Here is a 13,424-nt window from a genome sequence, read left to right as displayed (position 1 = left end):
CATGTCCAAAGTAAAATCACAAAATACGAGGACACTTTGTGTATAGGGAAGGACGAAGCAGTATTTATGTCCCAGATAACACCCTTCCAAAAGACAAATTTTTTTTTTGGGATAAACTCCCAAAATTTAACTCAGTGGATTGCTACGATCAAAGGTGACCAAGGAAATTGAATGGTTCGAAAACATTGAACATAAGCATGACGATTACCCTATTTTGTCCCTCAAAGAAAAGAAAAAGATATCCAAGAAAAAGTCGATCAATCATTCATTCACTCATTTTTCTATTTTCACGCACACTGCCCAAAATGGACCATCAGGTGAGTGCCTTTCCTCCTTAGCCCAGGCATGTTCCCCTTTTCTCCGAAAAGACATTGACCATTTCGTCCTCAGGGATCTCAGGCTAAAACCCACGCCGAGAATTAGGCTAGTGTCAGCGAGTGTTGGCACTAGGAGTCAGACTCGCCCCGCTCCAGCCTCCAGTAGTAACTGAAGCTTCTAAACCTCGGCGACATCCTGCCAAGAGTAGAGCAGAGGGGCTAGGTGAGAGAAGAAGAGAAGCTTAGTCGGGCATGGTGGGGCGCGAGGGTCAGGGGAGCAGGCGGTCGGAGCTGCCGGAGAGGGAGAGGCGGCAGCGGGAGGAGGAGCAGGAGAGCGCGCGGCGGGAGGAGCAAGAGAGGGAGAGCAGGGAGGCGGCGGCCGCCATGGCGGCGAAGGAGAAGGAGGGGGAGAGCGGCCAGTTCGGGCAGCAATTCGCCAGGGTGTTCTTTCCGCACCTATACGGGGGGAGATTGGTGAGGTTCCTTGAATCTTTGATTATAATCCGCAGGGTGTTGTTGATTGATTTCTCTTGGATTGACTGGAGTTGCCATTTCTATGATTAGCCGATCCGATGTTGGTTCTGTGCTCAACTCCTCATTTGCTACATCTCAGTACAAAAAGCAGAGTGTTGTCTCTCTGATTGTCTGATCTATGAGAGTTTTGCTTTTGATAGTGTTTCTGATGCCACAGGTGGATCTTGTATGATGTTGTTTGAAAGATTCTTAGCTGGTTATGCCTTTGTCTGTGGGAGTGGAATAATGTGATCTCTTTGATCCACTGCCTGGTGGCAGGGGAATCTCCTCGGTTGATGTACATTTAATGGCATAAATGTTTTTTTATTTTGCTTTCAGTATCAGGGCCTCTTTGATTCCTCTTTGGTTTAAATGTTTTTTTTCCTTTCAGTATCAGGGCCTCTTTGATTCTTCTTTGGTTTAAATGTTTTTTCTTCATATAAAATTTGGAAGGACTGGAATCCTTAGGAATTTTTTCTATCAAGTTGTGTGAAGGCCCGTGGGTGCAGTAACTCTAACAGTCTAACTTTCCATTAACATTTTTTTTCACTTTCCCAAGGTAGAGAAATTCCATGTTATGCAACCTGCAGGAATGGTCGCTACCGTCAATGCTGCCGTCTCTGGCATTGACCCGGTGAAGTTGTACTCTCCGTGAAGATGCAGAGTACCAATTGTTAGACGGTCTTAGGGTTGAATTCCATAGGAATTTATTCTAAGGATTCTATTGCGCTATATTTTATAAGAAAATTTCCATCGACTTAAACCTCTTGAAATAATCATTTTTCCAATGGTGTAATAAACAAAACTCTTGCCCAAATTCAATCTTGTGGGATTCAAGTGGACATAACATTGCACTACTATGTCCTATTCATATTCCCACATTTTTGAAATTTGATAGGAATTTTTCAGGATCCTGTCTCTTAGGATTTGTTTTTGCTATAGATCTTGTTTGATTGAAAGATAGGAACTCATGGAAAAAATATGTACTCTACATACATTTTCGAAGGAAAATATCCATTTAGTCTGATCACATTGACACACTCGTATTTTCATTTTTTTTTGGTAGTACTGAGCATGCCATGTCATCCAGGTCCTATGTTTTTGGAATTCTGTCAATCAAAGAGGCCCCTAGTATTTTTGTCAATCTTTGTTAGTTCAGCTGCCCTCCTTGAGGGTGGAGGAATTAATCTTTATCAAGCTAGCACAGCATTGCCTATGCTTACACAGTTACACTTCTTCTGTCAGGGTTGAGAGTGCTATTTTGTGTGTTTCATTTAGCTGATTAGGAGCTTTCTCTGCATAGAGCTTGTACTTATATACAGAAGTGCGCTCTGGTAGTCCAGTATATGGTATAAATGTTGATTAACAGCTTAAGGGGCATATAATATGGTATGATGTGATTTCTTTCTTTCCTTCCGTAAAAACAATGTTGTCCATTTACATATTAGTACTTCAGCCCCAAGTTGTCGGCAGATGTATTAGTTGCTCAACTAACATGTAGAGATAAATGCACAACTGTTGTTTTGTGTTAATAGATGATATTTTATCTGTTCATTGTTGCCTTAATAAGCTTGCAACATCAACATATACGTGATTCTGTGCATTAACAAGAGATGAAGAGAACAAAGAGGCAACTAGTTGTGAAGGCAACACATATTTTTGTTCAAACAATGTCTGAACTCAGAAAAACAAATCAGAGGCTTTGCTGTCCTTAGAACTAACACGATCTTCGTTTATTGTGATTGCGTCTGTAATTCCTTCGTGAAGAGCAACTTTTTGTTGTATCTCTTGTCCAGCAGCAGAATCTTTGCCCTCGCCCTGCGTTATGGTCGTGTCCTTGGTCCTCATCGCATCACCCTATAGAATATGGAAAAATCCGAAAGTAGCGGGACCAAATTATAGCATAAAAAGGTCAAGACCAAAAGTGAATTTTACCATTTTATCAATTGACTTAAACCTTAATGTTAAGTAGATAGTATTAGTGATCTGTTAAATAATTTCCTGAGGATAATGATACGATACTCATAATAGAAAGTTTTGTATATGGATATCCTTGTGTAAATTATTGCATGGTTTAATTGAAGGAACCATCTTGTATCAATATCCCTTGTATATATGAAATGCATTACCATGGTATGTGGTCAATGGAAAGACATGCTAGATAGATACTCTGGCAATGTTTCACTAATGCACATTTCATCATTTAGGAAATGATATCAGGCTTGTTTTTCTGACCTAGGATAACCGGAACCTTCTAGTCTGTCACATCACATGTCATATAGTATTTGCTTGGTAGCGTTGTCACCAAACTGTGATCATATTGCACATTTAGTTCACATCGTTACAATTACTTGTGTGTATTCCAGAAAAAATAACAAGGCTTTGTATGTTGATGCTATGCAGAGAATTCCAGCATCGTTCAACCAGTACCTTCAGAATCAGCCTACTGGAGTGGTTTACCTAAAAGGTCAAAGTGGGAACACATGGCTTGCAGAACTGGTTTCAGACAACGAAGGGTTGTTCTTTGTGAAGGGATGGAAGGAATTTGTAAGAGATCATTCGATTGAGACTGGTCACTTTTTAACCTTCCGTTATGATGGGCGCTCACGGTTCTCAGTTGTTATATTTGATAAAATGTGCGTTGAGAAGCCTTCTGCTTTCTATGCTAAGCCTTGCAAGGATCAGGCTGTTAAACAAAAAATTAGTGAAGGGGACATTGACATGAATGTAGCTGATCCATCAGAAGTAATGGCCTCCCCCCTGGGGGTGAGTGATGAAACCACAAGGAAAAGGGTTACAGTGGATGCAAATGGCTCTACATCGAAGAAGTGCTCTTGTGTGTTTGAAAACTGTAGGCCTGAAACTTCTGTCATTCCTTGTAAGGCGACACTTGGTTGTGTGCATCAACCGATGCAGAGGCTGGAGTTATCCTCCTTCTCAAAAATAACTTGTAAGGTGACATTACCTAGTGTTAACATGGATATGAATTCGGCTGACCGACCAGAAACAGTTGTTGTCCCCTTAGAGGAGAGTAACAGGACCACAAGGAAGAGGATTAGAGAAATGGACGCAAACCGTTCTGTATTTCAGAAGTTATGTATTGCCTCAGACAAGGGTAAGAAAAAGTGTCCTGGAGCTTCAGTTGGTACTCACAAGTCGGGATCAACAGGTCTTAACAGCAATGAAGGTAATACATGTCTCTAGTTTTGAGGGCTGTGTAAGATTTTTGTTGACATAGTCAGCATATATGTAGTAGCTAGTAACATCTCACAATCATAGGCGAGGGAGGTTCTATCTCTGTTATCTAAAATAAAGTAGCTAGTAATAGTCTAACAGATGACAATTAATTTATTTTTTTCAACTCTTGGAGCGACAAGCCAACAACATGAAATAGTGTTCATATTTGCATAAAGGACTTGCCCCATCCATAACATGTCTAATACAGTACAGTTTACACTCTTTATTGGTTTCCATCATTCCATGCATCATCGTAATACAGTACTGGCAAGTTTTTGCTAGAAGAGTCCCATTCTGAGCTGTAGGAAGACTGTTAATATCCATTTCGTTAAAACTAGCTGAATTTTTACCGTAGCTTACTTGAAAGTGCTAAATATTCTTATATTTCTGTTACAAACATACTCTCTAAACCACAGATTCTGATTCGTCAAGGAGCATGTTAGAAAAAAGTATCTCTTGCATCAAGTCTGAATCGTCATCAGCCATGCGACTCAAAATGAATAAGGATGTGGCTAGACGTGGTAAAAGTAAGTTGTCCGTCGCAAAAAACTCCCCTGATGTCAATAAGCTCTGCTTCAATGTATGATTAGTAAGACATGCAGTATTATAAGTATGTGATTTTTGTAAAAAAACTTATGCTGTTGCACTTGTCAGATAGAGTGACAGGTGGAAAACAACTAAAAGTAATATCGCAAAGGCCAGCGGTAACTGAAGAACAGAAGAATCAGGCTCTGCAAAGGGCAAAGCAATTTAAATCCAAAAGTCCTTTCGGTCTCCATATAATGAAGGAGTCTTATGTATACGTGGGTTTTTTCATGGTGATGTTGCTTTTCTCGCATATTTAGTACTTCTATCAAGTTCAAAATGGTTCCTTTTTTTCTGGATTTTAGTACCATTTCTTTTTGTGTGTGCATTAATAGAACCAAACATCACTCCGGTTGGCTACCTGAGTACCTGTGCTGTGCAAGTAGACTCACTGCCTATTTGTGCTTGAGCCCTAGACTCCGCAGGGTGCTCAGGTCTTCTACTTTATTAACAAAAATACCACCAAGGGCTAGTCCTGGCTGATGCCATTTCATTTGTTTGGGTGTGCATGAACAGGATCCTTTAGTGCACATATTGAATTGCCACTAGTTGTTATTCAGTTTATTCTGTCTCTGTTAGATAATTCCGTTGATGGCGTTGCTTAGCCAATTCATTGATTTCACATCCATCCGTGTTATTATGTTAGGAGATAAACATTTACTGATCTTTGTTTATAAAATTATCAAGTGGTGTCCGTGACACGAGATTGTTGCTTTAGACTCCATTTCCCCGCTCAAAATTTTCAAGTAGAAAATCCCGCCAAAGTACCATCCAAAAAATTTGGTTGTCTTAGTTTACTTCACGGTAGGGAAACATTTATGTTTCAGATACTTTCTAGTCCAATTAATAGTTGCGCCATATATGTATATCTGTGACTTGCCTGTTTTCGCTGTCACCCCTTTCCTGAAATACTTCCTTGTATATTGCAGAAAATATCATGTGAATTCGTAAGGGAGTATTTTCCACATGCCAGCAGGAATTTTAAACTGTGGGATCCACAAGGAAAGTCTTGGGACGTAAAGTATGTCTACTACAGTGAGCGTTCTTGCGGTGCTTTCAGCGCTGGATGGGGCAAGTTTGCTGTAGGCAATAATCTGGAGAAGTTCGACATCTGCATCTTTGAGCTATTCGGAGAGGATAACATAAAAGTACATATCTACAGAGTTGTCCCAGAAATAACTCCGTTCCTCCCCGGTCCTGGCAGGAAATAACAGTCATGTGCACATGTTGAGGGAGTGCTCTCTTCCATTATCTTGAACATATCAGGGTATGTCTGAAGTTCCACTGATCAGGGATTGTAGTAGGAAAGAAGATGACAGTATTCAGATATTGGTGACATTTTGTTAAAAAAAGTGACTGGCTAATAAAAATGGCCCCTGTCCAAGATTTTTTTTTGTAGCATTGCTGCAATCGTAATGCAACATTATTTGAACAGCATATTTTTTTGTGTGGATCTCTACCCTGAAGATGAACCAGTGGTTGATTGCGGTGATGCCTTCTGAAGCGAGTGCATGAGACGCTCGCCGAGGGTCTGCTAGACCGGATGTGTGCTCCTATTTTAACAACATGTTTCTTCACCCATTGCCGGGTTTATAGGTGTTGAGCGGTGACTCTGGATTAATGCAGACGTTGGGTTTCTCCTTTTTGGAAAAAGAAAGATAGCACCCTGATCCAGAAAGCTGTTTGTATCTTTTATTAAATTTGGCATTTTATTAGTACTACTGTTGTTAATGGTTACTAATAAATCGACTTGTCCTTTTCACAAAAAAAAACTCAGTAGTGCTGTAGTAAAAAAAAATTAATTAGTGTACATCAAGTAGACACCGCCCTGTGCTACCAGATCTGTACAATCAAAGGTGAATTTTGAATGCTTCGAAAATATTGAACATAAATGCATGACGAATTCTCTATTTTGCCCCCGAAAGAAGAAGAACAAAAAAAATCCAAGAAAAGTTCATCGATCATTCACTAATTTATCTATTTTCACGCACATGCATGCATGATCTCTGCAGCACAATTGCCCAAAAAGGACCATCAGGTCAGGGCCTTTCATCCTCAGCCGACAGTAATCCTAGATCTACGGACGGTTTGGCTTACGGAAACTTGTACGGACTGACGTGGCGTGAATTTGTTGGCTTAGCTTTGATTCTTCCCTTGAATCACGGGCCACGTTCTGATTTTGTGCTCGGCTTGCAACTGTCCGTAAGAAATTTCCGTAACCAAATTTTGTAGGTGTAGCATTACTGCTCAGCCGAGGCATGTTCCCTTTTCTGTGAAAAGACATTGACCATTTCGTCCTCGAGGATCTCACGCTAAAACCCACGCTGAGAATTAGGGGAGATGGGGCCCACAGTCAGCGAGTGTTGACCGTGGGAGTCAGAGGACAATGACACCCTCACTCCCTGCTCCAGACTCCAGCGGTAACTGAAGTTCATAAACCTCGGCGGCATCCTCCCAATAGTTGAGTACGGGGTAGGTGAGAGAAGAAGAGAGCTTGGTCGGGCATGGTGGGGCCGGGTAGCAGGCGGCGGGAGCTGCAGGAGAGGCGGCGGCGGGAGGAGGAGCAGGAGAGGGAGGGGAGCGCGCGGCGGGAGGTGGAGCTGGAGAGCGAGACCAGGGAGGCGGCGGCCGCCATGGCCGCGACGGCGATGGAGAAGGGTAAGGAGAAAGAGAAGGGGAAGGGGAAGGAGAAGGAGGGGGAGAGCGGCATCAAGTTCGGGCAGCAATTCGCCAGGGTGTTCTTTCCGCACCTATACGGGGAGAGATTGGTGAGAGCTCCTTGCATCTTTGATTATAATCTGCAGGATGTTGCTGATTGATTTTTCTTGGATCGACTCAAGTTGCTATGTGTATGTTTATCCCGATCCGATGTTGGTTCTTTTTTTTCTGTGGGAAGGTTCATTTGCCATATCTCAGTACAAAACGTAAACAGAGTGTTATCTTTCTGATAGTCTGATATATGAGTGTTTGCTTTTGATTGTGTATCTGATGCCAAAGGTGAGCTGGATGTTTACTCATTATTATCGTGAATCTTGTATGGTGTTATTTGGAAGATTCTAAGCTGGTTATGCTTTTGGATGTGGGAATAAAGCGCTTCCTTCGATCCACCACCTGGTGGCAGCAGAGGAATCTCGGTTGATGTACATTTAATAGCATGTTCTTTTTTTTCTGCTTTGAATATCAGGGCCTCCTTGGTTCGAATGTTTCTTTCATAGATATTTGGAATAATTGGAATTCTTAGAAGTTTCCCTAAGAAGTTCGTTTGAAGGCCCACGGCTGCAGTAACTCTAACTGTCCTTGTCGCATAAGTAGAGACCTGCACGAATGGTGTAACCAGCACCCCACTGTCTCTGACATGGACCCGGCGAAATTGAGTTCTTGGTGAAGATGCAGTGTATCAGCGGCTAGATGGTCTTAGGATTGCATCCATAAGAAGTTTTTCTAAATTTTACTATCTATTTTCGTAAGAAATTTTCCATTGACCCAACGCTCTTGGAAAGAATCCTTTTATTTTTGCTATTGTAACCAAACAAAACTATGGAGCAAATTCAATCTCTTGGGACTTAAGTGGACATAACGTTGCAATCATATGTTCTTGTCATATTCCCGCGTTTTTGGAATCATGCAAACCAAATAGGCTCTCCATGGAATTCGATAGGAATTTTTGAGGATTCAATTTCTTAGGATTTTTTTCCCCTGTAGACCTTGTTTGATTTGCAAGATTTGATTTTTTTAGGATTGAACATGTCATGACATGGAAAAATATCCATTGAGTCTGACCTCATGGAATTTTTTGTTTGTTTTCTGATAAGCTGTTAACTATGGCAATCACTTAATCCTTCAAAAAGTTTGTGGGCTTCTCTTTGCCCCAACCAAAATAACCTTGTATATGTAATCTCGTATTTTTAATTTTTGTAGGATTGAGCATGTCATGACATCCAGCTCATGTGCTTTTGGAATCCTGTCGAACAAAGAGGACCTTAGTATTTTTGGTAATCTTTGTTAGTTTAGTTGTCCTTCATGAGAGTGGAAGAATTAATCTTGATCAAGCTAGCACAGCATTGCCCATGCTTACACAGATACACTACTTTGTCAGGGTTGAGAGTGGTATTTTGTGTGTTTCATTTAGCTAGTTAGGAACTTTTCTCTGCTTAGGGCTTACTACTTATATATGGAAATGCGCTCTGGTAGCCCAGTATATAGTATGGAATGTTGATTAACAGCTTAAGGGACGCATTATATGGCATAATGTCCTTTCTCAGAAAAAAAAGATATGGTATAATCTGATTTAATTTTTTCCTTCCGTCAGAACAATATTGTCCATTCACATATCGGTCCTTCAGCCAGAAGTTGTCGGCAGACAATCATTAGTAGTTTACTTCTTGAGAGTTCCATGGAGATAAATGCACAAATGATGTTTTGTGTGAATAGATGATATCTCATATGTTTATTGTTGCCTTCATAAGTTTAAGCTTGCAAAATCGCATGTGTGTCCTCATGTACATTAATAAGAAAACAAAGAGGCAACTAGTTGCGGAAGCAACTTATATATATTTTCAAACAGTGACCGAACTCAGAAGCACGAACCAGAGATTTTCATGTCCCTAGAATTAACAAGACCTTGGTTTCTTGTAATTGCCTCTTTAATTCCCTTCAAGAAGAGCAACTTCTCGTTGTGTCTCCTATCCAGCATCAACATATTTGTCCCTGCCCTGCGTTGTGGTGATGTTCACAGTTCTCATGACAGCACCCTATAAAATATGGACAACTTCCGAAGTGGAGGGACTGAATTTAGCATTAAAAGGTCTAGATTAAAAGTAACCTTTTACCCTGAACTCACTTAAACTTTAATCTTCAATCTGTTAAATCATTTCCTGAGGATTATGATATGATGTTTAAAACAGAAAGATGTGCATATGGATATCCTTGTGTAAGTTATTGCATGGTTTAATTGAAGGCATCATGTTTTGTCCATTTGTGAAATGCATTACCGTGCTATCTGGTGCATGGAGAAAGTGTTATATAGATGTTCTTGCAGTGTTTTATTAATGCATTTTTTTATCGTTCAGGCAGTGGTTCAGGCTTGTTTCACTGGCCTAGGAAATTGGCGCCTTTTAATATGTCACCTGACATGACATGCCATATAGTATTTGCTTGATAGCTTTGTCCCTGATCTGTGATCATATTGCACATTTAGTTCACATCGTTACAATTACTTGTGTGTATTCCAGAAAAAATAACAAGGCTTTGTATGTTGATGCTATGCAGAGAATTCCAGCATCATTCAACCAGTACCTTCAGAATCAGCCTACTGGAGTGGTTTACCTAAAAGGTCAAAGTGGGAACACATGGCTTGCAGAACTGGCTTCAGACAATGAAGGGTTGTTCTTTGTGAAGGGATGGAAGGAATTTGTGAGAGATCACTCGATTGGGACGGGTCACTTTTTAACATTTCGTTATGATGGACACTCACAGTTCTCAGTAACTATATTTGATGCAATGTGCATTGAGAAGCCCTCGGCTTTCCACGCTAAGCCTTGCAAGCATATGGTCGTTAAACTAGAAGTTAGTGAAGGGGACATTGACATGAATGCAGCTGGCCCATCACAAGTAGTGGCCTCTCCCCTGGAGGCGAGTGATAAAACCACAAGGAAGAGGGTTACAGAATTGGATGCAAATGGCTCTACATCGAAGAAGTGTTGTAGTGTCTTGGAAAACTGTAGGCCTGAAACTTCGGTCGTAGCTTGTAAGGAAACACTAACTAGCGTTAACATGGACATGGATTCAGCTTACCCACAAGAAAGAGTGGTTGTCCCCCTTGAGGAGAGCAACAGAACCACAAGGAAGAGGATTAGAGAAATGGATGCAAATGACTTTGAATTGCAGAAGTTGTCTATCTCTTCAGACAAGGGTAAGAAAAAGTGTCCTGGAGCTTCAGTTGGTACTTACAAGTCGGCATCAAGCCTTAACAGTACCGAAGGTAAAACTTATCTTCAATTTTTAATATGGACTAATATTCGTTTTGACATAGTCAGCATATATGTAGTAGCTAGTAACATCTCACTATGTGTAGGTCAGGGAGGTTATGTCTCTTCTTATCTAAAATAAAAGCTAGTGAACAGTTCCATTATTTTTTAAATTGTTGGAGCAACAAGCCGACAGAAAGTAGTATGCATATTTGCATAATAATTGCATGAAGGACTTGCCACATCCATGCCATGTCTAGTACAGTACAGCTTACACTCTTTATTGTTTGCCATGCATTGTCGTACTACAGTACAGGCAAGTATTTGCTAGAAGAGAACCATTTTGAGCTCTAGGTTAGAGATGGCTAACATCAACTTTGTTAAAAGTAATTATGAAATTTGTACTGTATCTAGTACTTGAAAGTCCTAGGGATTTATATATTTCCTTTACAAACATACTCTCTCTATCACAGATTCTGATTCCTCAAGCAGCATGTTAGAACAAAGTATTTCTTCGATCAAGTCTGAATTGTCACCACCCATGCGGCTCAGAATGAATAAGGATGCAGCTAGATGTGGTAAATGTAAGTTGTCCGTCCCAAAAACCATCGTGATATCAGAAAGCTTTGCTATAATTTACGATAAGTAGGACATGCAGTTATTATAAATGTGTGGTTTCTGTATATAAATTTTTGCTATTGCGCTTGTCAGATAGCGCTTCAGGTCAAAGACAACTGAAAGTAATATCGCAAAGGCCAGTGGTAACTGAAGAACAGAAGAACCAGGCTTTGCAAAGGGCAAAGAAATTTGAATCCAAGAATCCGTTCGGTCTCCAGATAATGAAGGAGTCTTATGTATATGTGGGGTTTTTCTTGGTAATGTTACTTCTTTTTTCACATATTTACTACTTCTATTGTGTTAAGAACCATTCCTATATTCCCCCTATTTTAGGACCATTTATTTCTGTATGTGCATGAATAGAACCGAGCGTCACTCAGTTGGCTACATGAGTACCTTCCTTTAGTGCACATTTTGATTTGCCACTAGCTGTTATTCAATCTTTTTTATCACTGTTATAGTCTTTTCTTGAGGTATCTGCGACTTGCCTGATTTTTCTTTTATCCCGTTCCTGAGTCACTTCCTTGTATTGCAGACTATCCCTAGTGAATTTGCAAGGGAATGTCTTCCACGTGCCAACAGGAAGATAAAACTGTGGGATCCACAAGGAAAGTCTTGGGATGTTAACTATGTCTATAACAGCCAGCGTTCTGTAGGCGCTTTCAGCGGTGGCTGGGGCAAGTTTGCTGTAGGCAATAATCTGGAGACGTTTGACATCTGTGTCTTCGAGCTCATCTCGAAGGACAACATAAAAGTACACATCTACAGAGTTGTCCCAGAAATAACTCCATTCCTCCCCGGTCCTGGCCGGAAATAACAGTCATGTGGACATGTTGAGGGAGTGTTCTCTTCCATCATTTAGAAAAGATGTCAGGGGTCTGTCTGCAATTTCAGTGATTTGGGGCTCTAGTAGGCAATGAGTAGACATTATAGAGATATTGGTGATATTTTATTTTAAAAATAAGTGAGTCGCTAATAAAATTAGCTGTGGTCTTATTGGATTGTTCAAGAATAATCTAGTACTAGCATTGCTGCCATTGTAATTCCATATTATTTGAAAAAATTTATTCTATTATAGTTTTTATTGATGCCCCTTAGTTTCCACTTATAGGCTTGTCAGTATATTTTCATGCATTTTTGTGTATATCTTCCTGAGCGAAAAAACCAGATTGGCTCATACATTTGGCTTTGCATCTCTGGCCAGTTTTGCTTTGTCTGGTCGTTGCAAACATGTGGGCCATGTGGCTACTGGCTAGTATGCAACTGAAGCCTTGATTCATGAAAGAAAGAAAACCGGTTGTTACTTGTGAAATATTCTGGTTACCACTTCACCTTTTTCTGTGAAAACTGTTACTAGAATGACTTTCTTGTGATCATCCTCGCTCAAACACTGCTTCTTTTCCGCCGTGACCTCTGGGAGGATTGTAATTGTAGCCAGATAATCTTGAAACCAGAGCACAAAGTTCAGCCGTTTCAGAGCTTGCATGTACCCAGTTCTTGCTGTTGCTTGTAGCATAAATTCATGTGGTGGCGCGTTTGCAACTACAAGAGAAGGTCGTGATCTGATAATGGTTCATCCTTATATTCGAAAGATAGCCAACAAACAAGTGCAGATTGTAGAAAATTAGGGTTAGGAGATATTCGGTCTACCCTCTATTTCTCCGCCTTATCGGTGGTGCCACTCACAATGCATATTGAGACTAGAGGGTAAGGATCTTTATATAGACTCCAAATTCTAGATAGTACAATTCCACGTCTATTATTCCCTGTTATTTCCATGTATAATTGCACATCGAGGTTTTGATTCCGGGAGTATAACAATGTAGTGAACATGTAAAATATTGCAAGTCATAAATTCCAACATCTCGACTTGGCTGAAAATATTTTATGCAACAAAGTGAATTTCCATGCTATTAACATGGTCAAAAGATTCCCTCAACGCATTCATATTGCATATATACTTTGTGAGTTTTGGAGTCATATTATCACAAAGTAACAGGTTATGATGCACCTTCCACGACCACGATTATATATATATATATATATATATATATATATATATATATATATATATATTATAGGTAAATTAACTGGAATTATATATATATATATAATTCCCTTAGCTCATGCCTTCCTTTAATGCTTGAAGCGCATCAAAGTGTTCATATTTTATAATGAAGGAACATTT

At 40.1% G+C, this 13,424-nt stretch overlaps 2 protein-coding genes across 2 annotated transcripts; both read left to right on the top strand.

Annotated features, from left to right (window-relative positions):
- Positions 1 to 569: 569 nt before the first annotated feature.
- LOC124696657 (B3 domain-containing protein Os11g0197600-like) lies at positions 570 to 6,077 on the top strand. Its single transcript, XM_047229356.1, has 5 exons — positions 570 to 791; positions 3,234 to 4,017; positions 4,484 to 4,594; positions 4,722 to 4,885; positions 5,582 to 6,077. The coding sequence occupies exons 1-5, from the start codon at positions 570 to 572 to the stop codon at positions 5,861 to 5,863; spliced, it is 1,563 nt and encodes a 520-aa protein (XP_047085312.1). The 3' UTR covers positions 5,864 to 6,077.
- A 1,208-nt stretch (positions 6,078 to 7,285) lies between these two features.
- Positions 7,286 to 12,320, top strand: LOC124696656 (B3 domain-containing protein Os11g0197600-like). The gene is made up of 5 exons (XM_047229355.1): positions 7,286 to 7,420; positions 9,921 to 10,632; positions 11,092 to 11,202; positions 11,330 to 11,493; positions 11,772 to 12,320. Exons 1-5 carry the CDS (start codon positions 7,286 to 7,288, stop codon positions 12,051 to 12,053), a joined length of 1,404 nt encoding a protein of 467 aa, XP_047085311.1. The 3' UTR covers positions 12,054 to 12,320.
- The last annotated feature ends 1,104 nt before the right edge of the window (positions 12,321 to 13,424 follow it).

The sequence above is a fragment of the Lolium rigidum genome, chromosome 3 (genome assembly GCF_022539505.1).
Source record: "Lolium rigidum isolate FL_2022 chromosome 3, APGP_CSIRO_Lrig_0.1, whole genome shotgun sequence".
NCBI classification, from domain to species: Eukaryota; Viridiplantae; Streptophyta; class Magnoliopsida; order Poales; family Poaceae; genus Lolium; species Lolium rigidum.
Note: the sequence above shows the minus strand (reverse complement) of the source record. Positions and strands in the feature narration are given on the sequence as shown.